This window comes from Betta splendens, chromosome 6 (assembly GCF_900634795.4).
Source record: "Betta splendens chromosome 6, fBetSpl5.4, whole genome shotgun sequence".
NCBI lineage: Eukaryota > Metazoa > Chordata > Actinopteri > Anabantiformes > Osphronemidae > Betta > Betta splendens.
Window position 1 is genome coordinate 15388155 of NC_040886.2, and position 18425 is coordinate 15406579.

At 45.8% G+C, this 18425-nt stretch overlaps 1 protein-coding gene across 3 annotated transcripts in view; it reads right to left on the bottom strand.

The window, feature by feature from the left end:
- Positions 1 to 813: 813 nt before the first annotated feature.
- The window catches only part of plxnb2b (plexin b2b), a 163253-nt gene continuing 145641 nt past the window's right edge, over positions 814 to 18425 (bottom strand). For all 3 annotated transcript variants that reach the window (XM_029153604.2, XM_029153603.3, XM_029153607.3), the window contains 18 exons: positions 17853 to 18050; positions 16569 to 16748; positions 16010 to 16146; positions 14762 to 14862; positions 14185 to 14414; positions 13031 to 13212; positions 11537 to 11603; positions 11246 to 11392; positions 10117 to 10273; positions 9286 to 9386; positions 7545 to 7629; positions 7054 to 7205; positions 6659 to 6816; positions 5249 to 5396; positions 5100 to 5164; positions 4935 to 5010; positions 4265 to 4339; positions 814 to 3767 (listed from right to left, as the gene is read on the bottom strand). In XM_029153604.2, the coding sequence (XP_029009437.1) occupies positions 3663 to 3767; positions 4265 to 4339; positions 4935 to 5010; positions 5100 to 5164; positions 5249 to 5396; positions 6659 to 6816; positions 7054 to 7205; positions 7545 to 7629; positions 9286 to 9386; positions 10117 to 10273; positions 11246 to 11392; positions 11537 to 11603; positions 13031 to 13212; positions 14185 to 14414; positions 14762 to 14862; positions 16010 to 16146; positions 16569 to 16748; positions 17853 to 18050 (2364 nt within the window). In that variant the 3' untranslated portion in view covers positions 814 to 3662. The remainder of the gene's footprint in view (positions 3768 to 4264; positions 4340 to 4934; positions 5011 to 5099; positions 5165 to 5248; positions 5397 to 6658; positions 6817 to 7053; positions 7206 to 7544; positions 7630 to 9285; positions 9387 to 10116; positions 10274 to 11245; positions 11393 to 11536; positions 11604 to 13030; positions 13213 to 14184; positions 14415 to 14761; positions 14863 to 16009; positions 16147 to 16568; positions 16749 to 17852; positions 18051 to 18425) is intronic.

The following is an 18425-nucleotide window of genomic DNA, read 5'->3' on the forward strand; positions in this document are numbered from 1 at the left end:
GGTACAGTATTGCCTTTGATTTTCCACCAGGCAAGCGTGCGAGATGCAGCGCTTGTGATAATCAAGTGTAATCATTGTCGCTTTGGCACCAGCCCTTGAAGTTGCTGCATCTGTTGCTGCATGAATGATCCGCTCAGTAAGAGGATGGCCTGTGCAGGGTGCTGGACCGTCCTCGTCATCTCCACCCCGGCACCGGGCTTTGTTAGGCAGGCAGATGAGGCAATTTTGCCTTTCATCTTTCTTTTTCCATTCTCATTCTTGGCTGTCATTACTTAATTAATGTTTTCGCAGCAATTTTTCAACCTTCACTGCCAATGACAGCGGTGCCACGCGGCTATTTACATTATTAGCTCATTTTGTGAAGCCAGATATTGGCTTTTAGTTTGTATTCTGAGCCATGTGACAGGAACCTGATGTGGCATTTGGGGAGAAGCATCACCCATCGTAAGGTTTGATGCAGAAAGAGAGTGATGCAGAAAATGATCTAGGCTCATAACGTGTGAATATCTGAAACAAGTCAGGTCTGAGCACTTGGCCTTCTCCGTCATAAAGGGATTGCTTTTGCATGAATGGCAATCATAATTATAGGCGACCCATTACTGTCTGTGTAGAAGCTCTTCAGTGACTCTGTGGTCCTAGAATGAGCCACAGAAACACCAGAATCCTCAAAGCTAGGATTCAGTTCTTTGCTTGGCTACCTGTGGTAAGTTACTCTGTCAGCCAAGGTGATTGTAGCTCATGCAATATGCATGGGAGGAGAGTGTTCAATTGAAGCAAGTCAATATTCTAAAAGTGAAAGAAACACAGCAGATATGAAGGGCGTATGTGTCTCTGAGTTTATTCATGGAGGAGTGTATGATGAAACCTGTGGGTAACTGCTCCGTCCACACACAACCTTTGTAAAATTAGCTTCATCCAGTACAACCAGATCAGGTACAAGATCGAGAATCTTCTGAGCTGCCTTGGATGGAGGAAAACATTGGCTTCCATTATTGGTCTTGTACAGAAAATGGAGTGTTCCGGTTTCTTTTACCAATACAGCACATTCACAAGTTTCAAAGTGGGAAAGAAAGTCTCGACAACTGCACACACTTTTTTTTCTCTTTTGTGTTTTTGTCCCAGGACTCAATGCATAGGGTTATACAGTTAGAATACAGTATTTCAACATGTTTTACAAAGATTTATATGGTATAGGAAACAAGAAATAAAAATCACTGCACAGCAGTAAGAAAGGTCATTTGTCGAGTATAGATAGTCATTTATCATACACATTGTGGAATAGCTGAGAAACACATGGCAAAAAAATTTACACCATTGTAACAATTTTGAGCTATTTTCAATCTACATATATCGAGACCATTTGACTTCAGACTAATTTCAGAATGCCAAACATTTTCAAGGGAAAGCCAAATCACACTGGCCACTGTTTTATTCCTTTTGGCTCTTCGCCTTATAGCCACCAAAGTCCTAATAAGCACACGCCACAGACACCCAAATGAAATGCACACATCGAAACTGCAACCGTAAAGAAAATCATACTGAAATGTCTTCAGCCTATTGGCACGCAAACGGCTGCAGCAGGGCAGTCTTGCATTTTAGACAGCACACATAATATCACAAGTCCAAATACATTGCTTTGTCTATAGCACTATTATCATAATGACCTAGGTTACCAATAGAATAATTTAGAAACAATATATACTGTATGTATCATCCTATTCAATAAGGCACATTTTTGGTTAAAGAAAGGCTCTGAAAGAAGCTTCTTGCATCAACTCTGTCAGCGAGAGAAGAGTCAGCAGTAAACAACAGCGGAGACAAGGATGGAGTCTGCAGTCGGCACGCAATTAAGATCAAAAGCCTCCCCTGCTGATTCCATTATACAGAGTGCCACTCTGCACTGCGCTGAGTGGGCAGTGCCAAGTGCTGTTGGTCGGGATGCCAGGGTACCATGCTGAGAGAGCAGGCAGGCAGGCAGGCAGGCAAGCAGGCAGGCTCCAGGTCCGTACAGAACCTCTCCGGAGCCAAGGCAGGAATCATTAACATTCTGGGGTCTCTGGAGCTCGTTATGCTCTGTCAACTACACACATCCATGATCAGATACAGGGAGCACAATTAAATCATCTCAACAGCAAAACCTACAATTTGGAGTGGCGTTTAATGGCCCAAGAAATATCAAACCCCCATTTCTACCCTGCCAACACCTCAGCTCTGACATTGACATATCAATATTCCAATTACGATAACAATTATGTACATGATTGAACCTGACCTCGCCAACACCACAGAACACTAAAACCACTGGAGTTCACTTCAAAACGTAGCATTTAAGTACCAACTGTGTCTCTGGTCTATTACTATCATCATATGCATTAGGCGATTTATTTCATAGCTTTAGAGGCAGAATGCTTAAACGAATGGTTATTTCAAACATTAAAATGACAATAGTAAAATAATGGCATTACAAATCATATTGCTGAGTTGCTGCTGTATGCGAGTACATTTCGTAAGCTAACGTGAGCGCTAGATGCGGCTCAAGGTGTTCTGACATTATTGCCGGGGTAATGTGAGCGGCACGGCTCCATGGCGGAGCGAAGCTGCTTCTTGCTGACAGTTGAGAAAAAAAAGAACAAGTTTCATCATAAACCAGAAAACAATATATCTGAAAATAGTCATTAACTGAAATGTCTTTAAAAATGTCATCTACGTCCTTCTGTGCTTTAGTTGAAGTGGAATGTTTCATGGCACTGTACAATAAAGGGAGACAGACTGTGCTATTATCGATTTCTACCAGCACAAGTGGCACTCCAGCTCCAAGCAAATCCGAGTGGAAAGCAGAAAGGAATGTAAGTGTAATGTTTCTGAAATTACTGTTGACCTGTCGTTCTACTGAGCCTGTACATTGCTAGATTAACCGGTGTCCCTGCGAGGACCCTTTGGTCTCTGTCAAGAAGCTCGATGAGAGCGGGGTCCAGCGTGTCACTGGATGCGGGGAATTAAAATGACAGAAAGCAGGCGTCCCTTCGCCCTCGCGCCTGGCGTTAGGCATCCTGTGTGCGCACACGCACTCCCAGTCGCACTCTCACGGTCCACACAAACACACGCCGTCGCACGCGCTCGCTCTCCACGGACATCTACGCACACACAGGCTAATAAAAACACTATGTGCACCACAAGGTGATCCATTTAAAAAGATATTTTTTCCTTATAAAGCTTTCCGCATAAAGACTGCACGATAAAAAAAATATATAATACAATTCTTAAAACCTTTTCTACACAGAAAGAAATTGAACATCTGATTATCTCCTGTGCCAGTGCTCCACGGAGGGGCCTAATTCTCAGACAGCCGTCTCCCACGCTGCATTGTGGGAGGCAATATTCAGTGAAGCATGAGCGAGCGCGCAGACCTTTAAGGTTTGGCAAGTGAGCTTTAAGGCGTACCTATGACAGCGTAACCCATCATTTTCTTCCTCTTTTTGCTCTATCTGCATTTCATTAGTCCCCCCTTACTCTGCAGCACAAAAAGTCCCTTCTCACCTTCCCTCATTTCCGTGTGTTTTTCGCTTTAAAAACAAAACAAAACACAAGAACTAAGCCCCCGTAGTCACTGGCAGCATCCTTCCATTCCCCTCCTCCATCCTCCCTTGGTGCCGACCAGCGTGTTAGAGATCAGTCACTTTGTTTTCCAGGGCGGCCGCTATCTGCTGGAGCCGCAGGGTCAGCTGTTTACTCTGGGCAGCTGGGTCCTCGTCGAGGGATGCGATGATCTGAAACAGGAAGGGAAGGTGAGGAGGAGCGAAATGGAGGCGAGCGAAGCAAAAGGGCAAAGTCGCAAAAAGCCGAGAAGGAGCAGTGATGGGGAGAAAGGATGAATACAGGACAAAGAGGAAGAGGAGGCGAGGAAAATTGGAGGGCACGACGACTTTATTTGACATGAACAGTCATATAAGCTGTTATTGTTTGTGGGCCCCACTTAGGGGAGACTGACAGCCCCATTTGTTTATCCAACTTGTTCATTAGGTTTTGTTTATCCCCTTTTCATGACCTCAAGTGGCAATGCACAATGGACATTTAAAAATCAATTCCCTGAGCAATTTTCCAATTCACATCCCACAGAAATGCTTTCAATTAAAATTTCATACAATCACACTTCTGGCATATCAAGAGTGAAGCAAGAAAAAAGGAAAAGCAATAATACAGTGGGCAGTAGTGCATTCAGCGAAAGCCTCCTTTGGGTGCGATAGGAAAGAGGAGGGACTCTTACCCCGTCATAGTATTTGCTGGCGTACTGGTAAAGCTGATGGAGAGCCACTTGTGTGTTCAGCCTATCTGAGTGAGACTGGAGACCATACAAAAAAAAAACAGTTTAAAGGTTAAATGGGAAATGTAAGTAAGCCGTGAAACAACAGACACTTGAATGAGCAATTATCCAGAAACAACACAAACAAACTCAGCTCCATAGAAAACCTTATCATTAACCATTAGACATCATTTAAAGTCATTATCTGTCACACCCTGGTTGCAGCCGTCATCTTTTGGTTTCATATTCAGTACACAGCGACGCGCGGCAGTCGACCTTGGCAGCGGTCAAGGGCACGGTCCTTACACTGAATTCACAGCTCACATAAACAAGAAGCTCGCTGCTCCAATATCATAGATTCTGGACTCGCTGCTCAAACGCCTCACTGCACTCACACAACTAACTACAGCGCCTAAAATAGTTTGAGGCAGAGGAAAATCGAGCAGGTGAAAGTAGCACAGCTAATTACGGTGACTACATTACCCAAAATCCATTTCACCTACCAGTCACACAGTATTACGTTTATAGCCCTTTATTAGTCCCACAGTGGGAAACTGCATCTAATACTGGTTGTTTGATGCTGGAAGCAACTAATCAGATGCGTAGCTTAAATGTAGAGAATTGCATTTCTCACCCGCGACACCTCTGCCAGATGAGTGTTCATTTCTTGGTCGCTGATGGGCACCATCAGCCTGATGCCCTTGTAGTAGCTACACACACAGACAGGTGCAAAGAGGTGGTTAATTACACATTACGCCGTGATGAAGGTAACAGATGGAACGGAGGCTGCTGGCCTTACTCATCCACCATCTTCTTATAGGTGGAGATTTCCTTTGCATAGAGTAGTTTGTTGCTTGGAGAGTCCTGGAGACGCAGAGACAACAACGACACAGCGTCAGACGGACTGGTCTCCGCCGTCCCCTGAGCTCAACGCTCGGCGCCACTCACCCGGCTGAGTTTGTGCTCGCTCTTGGTGCACGCGTCCATGAAGGTCTGGGCGATGACGGAGAGCGAGGCGTCGACCACTTCAGACACGTGGACGTCGAAGATGAAGTGGGGGTTCTTGAGGATGTTCACCCAGAATCGCAGAGGGAGGCTGTTTGGGGGGGTGTTAGAAAGCGGTCTTATTGTAGTGGTTGTTATCGCAGGAAAGGCTCATCGGTGGAGTCAAGCAGGCATTTCACGTGCAAGAGCTCCTGCCTGAGGTGCAATTGAGTGCAGTACAAGATAATAACAGGGATGGAGAAAAGCCTTTCTTGTACGTGGCAGTTTATTCAGAACAATACCCTCCACTGTCACTTTATATTACAATTTCATATGACACAGACCTCTGTGAGAATTATTGCTGTTCAATAAAAATGAAAACGAAAGAAGAAAAAAAAAACCCCACAGCCCTTCTTTCCCCCTAATGACATAAGGGACCTTCAGCGAGCAGCCGCCAATGACGCCCGTCTCCTCCAACAAACGGCGCGATAACAGCAGCACCCTGACCTTTCTCCCGTGCAGCCTAACAACCTACAGCCCCGACGCGACGCGACGCTCCAGTACGCGCGCTAATTTCCCCTCTGAACGGGAACACACAATCTCCTCATGTCTCGTTCCAACCCGCGTCGGCGTGCGATTTCAAAAGAACCCCCAAAATATGATGGTTTCCCAAAAAAAAAAAAAAAAAAAAAAGCCCTCTCCCTTATCGGTACGAGTGCTCCGCCATCTGAGACATGAAACGAACACCGTGTAAAATTCATACTGGTTGGGAGATATCTCAGAGGAAGGCTGCAGTGAGAATACAATAGAAGCATAAAAATAGCAATGTTGCTATAATCACAGAACTAAATTAGCTGGGGACATAATTACCATGTTTGTTTGTTGTTATGCCTCATACACACATTCATATTTAATACATAGCCCTCAGTTGATTTGATAAACAGAGCGGGTGGAGGCAGACTGTGGTGTGGAGTGTAGTAAGTAATTAAATTGCTCATCTCCTGTCCTTGTGTGGGTGCTCTCTTGCCAGCCGCGCGTCAATCACTTGCATCTACATGCAACGCGTCGTCTTGTGCGCTTGAGCCCCAGCCAGCGTGACACTAATTCATGCACTTAAATGTCACATGGGAGCGGGACGATCGCAAACGCAAACTAAGTGAGCTGAAATTGTCCATTTGTATTCAGCGCTTTCTTGGGTAAGTAAATTTTATTTCTTGGAGAGTTACTGTATCCAGGCGGTGGTCTGATCATATGAAAAAGTAACCAGTGACATTTCTACACTACTCGTAGCTACTTTAAATAACATTTGATAGGTTCATAATATGTATTTACATCATATAGGTTAAACCAGTGGATTATATTGTAGTGAGTTACCTATTAGTCTTCCAGATATGGATGGTCTCCTCATCCACATTATGTTTCAGCGCCTGCTCATCCAGGAAGTCAAAGAAATATTTGACAGCCGGCGGCACCACTGCCCCCGAGCACAGCACACTTCTGAAGAAGTCATCCACAAACTGCTGCAGCGTTCCCTGAATGGAGCCGTGGACAGACAGGAATAGACAGAGAGCCTGAGACACAGCCATCTGCGCCTAATGCCAGGGAAGATGTGCGGCTTTTCTGGAGAATATTTGACTATTTTCTGCCTATTTAAACTCGACTTCATGAATAAAATTGGTCTTTTAACTGGAAACCAGAGCGATCAAACACTGCGGTTTGCTTCAGTCAGAAAATCAAAGGACTACTAATAAATAATTCTGTCTTTGTACCTTGACGGACAGGAGTCGCGTCAGATAGATCTCTGTAATGGCTTTGGTCATGGACTTGTCCTTTATGCTGCCTCTCTTGCACTTGATCTCGTCCAGCTCATCCGCCGGCCTCACCAGGTGGAACACCTTGTCGTCGTCCAGCAGAGCATTTCCTGTCACAAAACAGGCTTCTTAAACTCTCTCCCAAAATCTCTTTTGATGACTTATTCATGCACAACCTCACAAAACATATTCAGATGATGAAACCTGGGAGGTTGTTTGTGAATGCGAATGCAGGCAGATTCAACAATTGACTATTCTGAAATGCACATAAAAAGGCTGCAGATAAATATTATTCATGTGCAGCATAATCTCAAAGCGTGCTAAAACAACAAGTATTAGCATGTTCAATGAGAACAGGGATGCTGACTGAAGCCCTAGGGCTCGGAAACAAAGACATGCTTTGTATTCTGATCTGTGCGTGGATTCAACATGTGAAGCAACACACTTACGTTCTTCGTGGTTCTCCTGGTTCTGGTCATAGTTCTGCTGAGTGTGGGCCACTGTGGACAGAACCAGTGTGGCGTTGTCTCGCACCTGGAACACACACAGCAGCCGTTAGACAAAGCACGCGCTCCCCTCACCCACATCAACTTTAATAGGTACAGTGACGGAGCTCAGCAGTCTCTTTAAGTGCCCCAGAACTAATTCATAATCAATGTGATGGAGTGGACGGCACCGGTGGGTCTTTGTTGGGGTATTTACAGGTCAGGTCATTACAGGTTCTTTGGCTTCGGCCCATTATTTATGGCACAAATACCGTGATTAGCACCACTCAGACACAAACAATGAATGTATGGCAGCAAGGGCGTCCTCTAACAGCAACCTCCAACACATCAGCGGGAGGAATGAAAGGAAGGGGAGCACTTTTAAAAGAGGAGGGTTTAAGTGGCCGAAATGCAGGACGGGCAGGGGATATTTGTGCGTGACCTTTACTTTCCCTGGATCGATACTGTGCCAAGAAGATTTAGTGGTGTTCTGTCTCCGCTGAGCCACAATAGCAAACCACGGCGGCCGAGCTGGAGATTTAATTTTTGCTGAACTGATAACAGAGAAAAGTGAAAGGAGGAATCCTACAGAACCTTATTGTGTATTTGATTCGTAGGCATGTTTCTTCAGAAGCTTCATCAGAAAATGTTTACATACTTCAATAGTTACTGTATCAGCTTCCAGCTCAAGACTAGTCCAGACAGTACACGATAAACGCCACTCAAAGTCTAGGATTTTTATTTAAAGAGCTGCTTGATGGAGTAGAAATAAAGAGGCACGTGAAAGGCTTTGAAGGACCACTTCTGCAATTTCCAGTATTGTCCTTGAGCGCTCGTCGCACAAAAGCATCCTCATGTGCTGTTCGTTAAAAGACGTATTACTAGTTTATTGTCTCCAAGGAGGATTTTCATCACAAATAGCAGTGAGACACACTAACAATAGCCAAGTAGCTCTATCACAGTCTGTCTTCAATTTACGTTCCTCCTGATTTTAATCTTTAATTTTGTCGCTTTGAAGCTCTGGTTGTGGAGGTGCAGTCTTAGAACCAACGATGGATCACTCACTATATACTGTAAGGGAATTGTTTTAATCATTAGTCCCAAGGACGTTTGTGATTTTGGACATAAATTGTTGTTTAGTCACACACACACACACACACACACACACACACACACACACACACACACACACACACACACACACACACACACACACACACACACACACACACACACACACACACACACACACACACACACACACACACACACACACACACACACACACACACACACACACACACAGATTGTATGACTGACGTTTCCTTGTCTTGTCTCAGCCACTGAACTGCCAGATGCTCAGAATAGTGAGAAACGTGTCCTCACATCTGTTCATCGATTAGTGGATATGAAAGAAAGCGCTTTTATGAAAATAAGCCAACAAGGAAACCAATTTTAAAAATCATATGGTGCAACTCAGGAAAACTGCAGCGGGCGCAGATTACATTCACAGCGCTGTGACACGAGAGATAAAGCTCAGCCTGTTACTGAAATGGCATGAAAATAGGCAACCCCATTCACCTCCACATGCCAGCACGCAGCTTTTCACTTCCCCGCCGCCTCTTCACATCCCTTTGCTATTTCTAGCCTTCATTTTTTTTTTTAATATGTTGCATCACGGCAGCAAATTTTTGTCAGTACTCACGTTGTAGTGTGCCAGAGTGTTGATGCGCTTCCATCTGCCCTCCTTCTGGGACGTGAGGTCCAGGTCTGACAGAATCTGCCCCGTGGAGCCCGGACGCCACTCTGTGGTTGGGACAGGAGGAAAAGGGGGTCAGACCTAAAACCGAACCCGCTTCGTGGAGGTGCTGCAGTAACTGGGCACTCATCTCCACACGGATGGGTTTATTTCACTCTATCCAATACCGACTGCATTTGTTTCATCACAGGCCTGCGGCCATACTGTAATAACGTGGATTTAAATAAACCCATCTCACAGTCTGGCCAAGTCTCACTCCTGGGAATCCGTGACGCACTGGAGGTAATTTGAGGTGAGGAAGTAACAGATCTCAAATCTACGTGTGAACTGTGACTTTCACCCCAACGATGTCATTGTAGGAACCTTCTACACTGCTGCAGACCGGAGCTCCCTGCCGTCTGCAACCTGTGATTCATTCACAACTATCACCAAATATAAAGGAGTTATCGCTCCGATTCACCACGTAGTCTCTGCTTATCTAAAATGTATAAAGGAATGAGATCTACAGCTTGAGTGGGAATTCAATTTGCTTTGATGTTGGAAAACGTCTACAGAGCTTTAGCCTTTCATGTCGGTCCCTTAGGTTTTTGACGAGACGAGTGAGAAAGACTTCATGGTGATGACAGTGAATCACTCCTCAGCACCAGAAAAGCATTTTTTACTCCACAAACCATTTGATCCACTTAATTTGGTCGCCATGGCGACGTCCTGGCCACTCCCAGTGGTCCTTACATTAATCAACACCAGCAGACGCCTCCTGCCTTTTGCTTCACTCACCCAGCGTGACGCTGTCGACCTTGGGGCGCAGGGAATACGGCAAGTTCTTGAACACCTGCTCTATGATCTTCTCCTTCACCTGCGAGATGGTGTCACAGTTCAGCACCTTGACGGGCGTCACGTCCGGACCCTCGCCCTGCACGAGCACCTGCAAAGTCTGGCAAACACAAGCAGGCGCTGAGGCCACGTGTCCACGGCCGAAAAAGGACAAATGGCAAATATGCAGAAATGTTCCCACCCACCCGCGAACGCACACAAAGCTCTGTGGGGATGTTGTCGCCATGGCAACCGGGCTTCTCCGAACACTCACGCACGCACGCGGTGATACCTGACAGGACTCCTGTCACCTTGGCCAGATAATGACCAAGGCTCAGTGGGAGCAAACTCTGACCCCCCTCGCCTCCCACAGTCAGTCACTCCGGCAGCATTAACTAAGTGACCACCAGACGCATTGGAGCAGAGGGGGCGGGGGGCCGGCGGCGGAACCAACCCCGTGGTCCCGCATGAATTTTAAAGTGAGCGGTGAAAAGGTTGTGTCTGCCTGTGGAATCCTGCTCATTGCGCTTTTCTCCCCCCCCCCCTCGCTCTGTAATTCAATCACAGAATGTGATCCATCACAGCGGGAGACGTGTAATTCGGGCTAATTTGATAATTGCCCTCGACAATGCCATTAACCACGGGCCTTTTTATTTGCGATGACTTTTAAAGAAAACAGCTGTGCTCATATTTGCCTCCATTAGCGAAACACGAGACCAAATTGCAACCCCTGTAAAGTGCCCTAATGGTTACGTGTCAAGTGCGGGTTGGAGGGTCTGCGGGTCGGGGAGGGGTCGTCGCGGCTGAACCCGGTACTCGCACCGCCTTGAAGTACTTCAACCTGAACTTTGCTCTTTGTGGCTATAATGGAAAGTGTTGTGCGCGTTGTTTGTGAGCAGTGAACACTGACACTGAAAATGAAAGTCACACACGCGGGCAGTCGCCTGGGGGTTTGCTGGCGGTTGCCATGGCAACTACAATTTGTGAGCGCGTGTGTGTGCATTGTTTTCCATCTGCGCATGTTTGTGTTGCTGCGGCGCGTGCAGCTCCGCTGGCGGCGGCGGCTGCCTGATCACGCGTGCGTCCTTCTCACCAGGACAGAGTACTCCACGTCGTCGCCCAACAGGCCCGTGTCGTTCAGCGTGTATTTGGCCTTCTTCACCCTGGCGTCCACGGGCCCTTTCTCGATCTGGTGCTTGATGGCTCTGAACAGTTTGTACAGGGGCTCGCCGGCAGAGTCCTGACACACAAACACGTGTTGGGTTAAACAAAAGTCTAGTTATTAAATGAACATTTACTCTTAATATGTGATTATTATGAGTCAACTAATGGCTTCATCCTTTGTCATTACACTACACTACCATTACATCCCACCCTGAGTTACCTTCAGGAACTGGTAGAGGCAGATGGACATCCAGTTGCACAGCATCCTTTCCACCACTGTCTCTGACCTGGAAGACACATCAGGTTGCTGATTTTTATAATAACAGTAAAATTCCAAGCCTGACACCGATTTGCATGAATTAATGTGACATGCTGAGTATTTGCCTTTACATTTTTTCGTTTATGTAAACGTGTAATTTTGTTGCAAAACTAATTTCACTTCAGGTATAATAAGCTTTAATGGTTTAATAAAATAAAACTCAAAGATAGTTAACGGTTGTTCCGGACAATTATCCTCGTATCTGAAGGCAGCTGAAGACAGCGCTGGTAGAAAATGTCACAGAGGGAACTTTCTGCTCGGCTTGTCACTGACATGATATTTTAATCCAAAACTTGTGTCAGCGGTCACTTGACAGATCACCAATCCTACTGTTAGACAGCCACCAATGGTGCCCATTGTTAGCTGTTAGCATGCCTAATTAGATGCTTGTATATAAGGAGGCTGTGTTGGCACAATGGCCTAATCAGTATAATGAACTTCTCCATTGGGAGATAATTAAGATGTGTACCCGCGTAACAGCCAGCCACAGCATGCCCAACCGCTGCAGATCACAGAGCCCCCTCCCAGCAATGATGAGCAACTGTACCGTCACACAAATGGGGCCTACCGAGGAGGGCAGCCAGCATCATCAGTGAGTGATCTGACCTTGACACCATCATTACGGCAAAGATGAGGTTAAAAAACAAGCGGCGCTGGAATTTTCTTTAGGGTTATTTATTTCAAACACGTCGCTTGGCTGAATATTTGCCGACTCCGACACAACAAAGTATTTAAGAGACATTGCAAGGGAGATAACGCTGCTGCTAATATTAGGCAATGTCAGAGTGTTTGGCAGGTTCCTTAAAATACCAATTAATTTAACGACATAATTAACATCGTTATCATGTACTTTTTAATGATTCAAATAGAAAAGCAAAGAGCAAAAAGACGCGGGATTTGCGGGAAATGTTAAGTGATGAATATGGTTTAAAGCAACTTGCAGACACAGAACATTATGTGACTATGCGTGGAGGGTAAAAAGGAGCAAAACTAATTACGAGTCGACTGCACTCCCTGTTGGTGAAGAGCAACAGGACAAGAGGACGATGGCGAAGCGCACAGCGCGCTGTGGTTGGACTCCAGCAAGGAGCACGAGCAGAAGGAGAAACAGAAGGAGGAGGACTGGATTAGATCAGCAGTCTGGCTCCAGGGAGCGGACTACAGTATTCAACAGAGTGAAACAGTACGCAGCATCTTGAACGGAGTCCAGTCCTCCTAAACTGGATGATAACACCAGGGCCAGGGTTTAGATATGAGACGAACTACCGCGCTGCCAAACAAGCGCCTGCAGCCAAGCGGATACGCTGCAGTGTCCAGTCACCTGCTGGGCCTCAGGTCCGCGGCGGATCGGGGCGAGCCCGCGTCCGACGCGGCGCCGGCGGCCCACGGACTCACCTGCGCAGCATGAGCTTGGGGTTCTTGCTGTTGACGTAGTCGTTCATGAGCTCCAGCAGCAGCGTCCTCATGATGTCGGTGTAGTACTCCAGCTTGCCGTGCAGCGCCACCGTCAGCAGCGACGCCACGTACACCTTGGCCCTGGCGTTGAAGTCATGACTGCGCTCCAGCGTTCGGATGAACTGCAGGCATAAACGGGCGGGTGACAAGTGGAATTAACGGCGGCGCCCGCGCACGTAAAACCAAATCCAACCTAATGTGATTTTAAATGATCACAACACCAAAGCTTGTGAAAACAATAATTATCAAGGTAAATTTAGTTATGCCCTGTAAAATACTGTGGCGCAGAGAAGATACCAATTAGTGGAAGAGGAATCACCCACACATATGAAATTAACACCTCAGAGGCTGATTCTGTTCCAGTATTATTAGTAATCCTCACATCCCTCCTCTGTTTCTCACTCCTCTTACTGTACTGTACTCTGCCACTAAAACATTACAGTCTTTACAGCATGAATTTAAAGCAGATGCAAAAGGCCCTTATACAGCAGCATATTGACCTTGTTTAAAGCAGATGGGCCTGTGCACTATTCAACACACACCTTTTTAATTTTGATGAGTAAATGTTTAACTCAACCCTTAAAGCCGCCACAACTTTACTACGTTATTGAAAATAACCAACAGCAAATCCTCCCCCCTGAATTTTAAAAGGCCACTTGGCTGGAAAAACTCCAGACGCTGTTAAGTTAAGAGCTGCATTGAGATATGCGCTCCTTCGAAGTCAGCCTGCTTTATTCACAAACAACCGCACAACTGCATTTTCAATTTGTGAGTGGCTCTGAGGCTGCCAGACGATCCTCCTTATCCTCACGCATGGCAAGGTTTATAGTGCTTGGCTAAGCAGCGGAGACCTGTCAGAATGCACTTCCTGCCATAGCCCATACATCCTGACTATTTAAATTAATGCGTGCTTTTAATGTACACACTCAACAAATAGGACGAAGACGGATCTACGATTTAGTGCATGAAGATTCAATATTAATAAGTGCTGCTTGGTTTCCCAGCAATCCTTGCATGAAACAAGCCAAATACAACTGTAATCCGTTTGATTTCATCTGACTATTTAGTGACGCACGTGTCCTCAGTATATTTACATTGATGAGGAAGGTCTTGGAGTTGAGGAGGTTGGAGAACTGGTTCAGAGCCTGGCTCACGATGGCCCGTCGAGCCTCTGGGATCTCCAGCTTCCCCGTGATCATCACGTCATTGGCGCCGTCCTTGGAGGGCAGGAAGAAGACCCGGTCCGTGTAGGTCTTGTAGTCCAGGAAGGGGATCCGTCCCTCGCTCAGTTCGTTGGTGTGGTCCTCCATCTCGATCATCAGGTCTGTGGCGCAGAAGATGAGAAAACATCGCCGCCTCCCTTTTAATAGGCGCCGTTTTATTGCCTAGCGCCTGCTCTTACGTCTCAATCAGCGCGACGCGAGAGGCAGCGAAACGAGACCGTTGTCGGGAAAATTGCTTCAGCGGTGAGAGACTGTTGTTTTTTACTGCTGCTGCGAAACTGCTCATCATAATAATGATAACATGATGTTAAGCAGGAGAATTTATTTAATTCACTGCAGCACAATACATCAAAGAAATGTAATCAGTGCAATGAGGCACTTCATTACTTCACAGCGTTGTACACGCGTGGACCCTTTGAGGGGCGTTGGCAGAAGCGAGCGCTGGTACCTGTGAACTCCTTCTTGCAGCGGTCGCGCACGCTCTCCTCCAGGTTCTCCAGCTGGTGCTTCACCTTCTCGTACTCGCGCTCGGCCTGTTGGCTCTTCCTCCTGAACGTCGTCGAGACGGACAAATGTAACACAGACGTCAATGGGGCAAAGTCTGTTCAACGTATGATTTCACAGATAGTTGAGTTGAGGGAAATAACCGACTCCACTGTTCACGATGAAACAGCCACACATACAGTAGAAGGTATTTACTACCCAGTTTTTAGGGAACATAAGATGCAAGAATATTTAAAACAAAACAAAAAAATAGGACAATCTTTTTAAAACATTAAAAAGATTTCAAAGATAAAAATTTTTTACTTTACAAAATTGTCAGTGGACTGAAAATGCCTTATCTTAGTATAATTGTTGGCATTAACTTGTGACACTAACCCAGTAAACTGTAATATTTACTTATAAAGAGCAACCTTTTCCTCTTTCTCTCATTGTAGACGCTGCACTCCGGATAATGAAGAACAAGCGATTACGCCAGGCCTCCAGCAATCGGAAACAACAGCACAACACTTTGGTGAGCTGTAAACCTTAATGATCTGAGGGGGTAACAGGCCGTCGAAGCCGCGCAGACGTCCCACCGCAGCTCATTACGCGGAGCCGGGCCGGGCCGGGCCGGGCCGGCTGTGCTGAATCGGCACCGCGGATCAGAACTCTGAACTGCACATTTTAAATCAGCCGAAAAATATTCAAATCATTTAAATAAGTTCACCAAAGTACAAATAGACAAACACGTCTCTGTTCATGAATATTTAGCAAAGCCAAAGAAACGTTTAAGAGTAAAAACAGATCCTCCAAAGCAAAGCCACCAGGTGAAGAACTGCTTCTACTAAATATTTAACGCCCACTCTTGAACAGCCTTTTAAAAACTTAATGAGTTAGGATGACTTAACGTTTTACTCATTCCATGAGATTTACTCATGACAGGTTTAAGACGTCCGCTACAGAATTTTAATCTAGTTTTGGGACCTTAAAACGATCATTTATTCATTTTCAAGCCTGGTTCTTCCAAGCTTTTTATGCAGCTTGTCTATTTGTGTTTCCATAGTTTAGTGTTTATAAAACTGCATGTGGGCTATGACTCATCACTTAATAGGCCGGGGTCAACAAGCTCAGACAATCCATGATTCTACAGCTTATCCAAGGTGGAAAACCATTGTAGTCAAATGTGACGTTAAGCTCAAACAGCTCAGCTCACCTGTAGCAGTAGACGGAGATGGCGATGATGAGCAGCATGGGCACAATGACAGCGGGGATGATGATGTAGAGCGACAGGTCGTTCTTGTGCTCGTACTGCACCGAGCCGACCACCCACTCCCCCTTCCCGAACTTGATCTGAAGGCAAAGGGGGAACCAGCCGTTACCCACGCTAAGCAAACATGGGGTTTGACGCTTTACGACCCCGCCTCGTCTGCGAAGGCATCCTTTACTATCCATACGCTGCTGTTGTCACCTCTTTACGCAGCACACTTACAGAAATGAAGCAATAGATCACTTGGAGGAATTGCCCAAAGGAGTGTACGTCATAACCGGAGCTCAACTATAATTAAATATAATTACAATGGCTTGTAGCTACATGAATATTGTTCAACGAGTTAGAAAATGGGGTCTTAAGTGGTACAGGGGACAGGCCTAAAGAACAACTGTAAAGATTTATGATGCATGCGAGCGTGTCTACAGCTAAATACATTGACTCCAGTACTATGGTCTACGGTGGAGCTTAAATACTTCCTCCAGCGCTGCGTCTGTCTCCTCACCATCAGGTCCAGCAGCTCCGGCCGCGTGTCCCTGTGCTGCCGTCTGGAGCGCCCCCGGGGTGTAGTCGAAGGTGGATCCAGGAACAGCTTTTCGTCCTGCAGCGTGTTGACCATGTAGGGAACGTCGCCCACAAACGCTTGCGCCTCCTTGGTGGTCATGGCTTTGGAGAAGCCTCGGCCCTGCAGGGGACGAGCGGCTGCAATGCTTAACGTGGCGCGATGCGAATTACAGGCAGGCGTGTGCACTTTCATTATAGGGGATGGGAAGTTTGTACAGTAGTATGACTGCTGCACAACGAGAGCCAAAGTTAATTAAAAAGATTAAGATTAGAGGCAATGTGAGCATGTTTCGTAGCATTTCTTATGCAAGACACTTTAGGCACAGATCCAGCGTTTCCCACAGTCGTGGCACAGCAGCACACACACAGACAAGCTTTCAATCACTCTAATGCACCAGAATGTACAACAGGTGAAATTAGCTGAAGTTAAATGGCATCTGAGCAACGCTGAAGGTTTCAGACCCGCGCTCCCTTTGCTTCTCACTGCTGATTTACCTGAAGTGTGCTTACGCATGGAAAAAATGCACAGCCTTGGTTTTTTTCATCTCAGTCATCATGATTCTCTGCTTTTCTTGTATGCGGCGATAACGTAAAAACTACAAATCTTTTGGAATTGGAGTGTCAGGCAACGCAAGCAAACGACATCACCTCAGAACACTAGGACGGTGGTTGTTCTTCCAGAGAGAATGAAAACAGTGCAGCATCAGAATCAAGAATCTTGATATGAGCAGCAGTTCTTCTGAATCATGCTTCTAAACACGTTCAACTCGGTGAGATGAGAAATTATTCATTATACAAGACAGAAACTTAAGACCTTAAGCAATATAATTATATTGCAATTATAGTTAACATAAAAATGTTTTTTTAACTTTCTCTTTTTTTGGGACCATATAGTTTTAACTAATGCCACCAAAGAGTTTTAGAAAAAAACATTTACCCTAAAATCCCTTATCTGCTTAAATTAAATACATGTTTGCTAATTGCAGCAACTAATGTACATTTGCCTCAGTTCATTTAACTTCTAAAACAATCATGCCACTGAGCGAAAAATAACAAATGTGCTGGTATTTGCATAATTTTATATGCAACAAAACACAACCAGAAAATGGCAACAGAGGGAAAATGTGGTGCAGCAACAGCAATCCAGCATCTTTTCTATTTTCATCCTCACGTCACATAATAACGTGATTTGTCCTGACTCACTTACAGAGAGGGAGGTACTCACAGTGACGCTGATGATGCTGGTCTCGGTGATGACCTTCTTCGTCAGCTCGTAGAAGACGGGGTCTGGGTGGTAGACGAAGGGCTTCAGCTCCCGCTCCCAGTTGTCCAGCTGGATGTAGGTTTTCAAGGGCTGGTTGAGGGAGCTTCTCAGGGTCGGGGATTTAAACTGGATGAACGTGTCGTTTCTCTCCTCGGCGTTCTGAAAGCGTTGTAGGAAGAGAGAAAAGTCACTCAAACAAACTCATCTCATGCAACAAAACGGAAAAAAGGAGGAGAATATAACAACATAATCAGTGAAGGAAATATAGGGTAGGATTAGAGATTAAAAAACAAGGAGTGGGAGTCGAGGGATGTTTTGAAAGGGAGGCAGTGGATTCATGTTTTTGTTGAGCGAGGGCTTCGGGGGTGGTGTCACGGGAAAAAAAGCCCGGTTTGGTACGAGGGGAAGGTAAAAGTAAGCGCTCCTCTCACTCATTCTATTTAAATCACCGTCTGCCATCGTAGAATTGCAGCCTGACAGCAATCACAACTCAAGTTGAGTCATTCCTCCGCCGGCTTTGTTTATTTGTGTGCG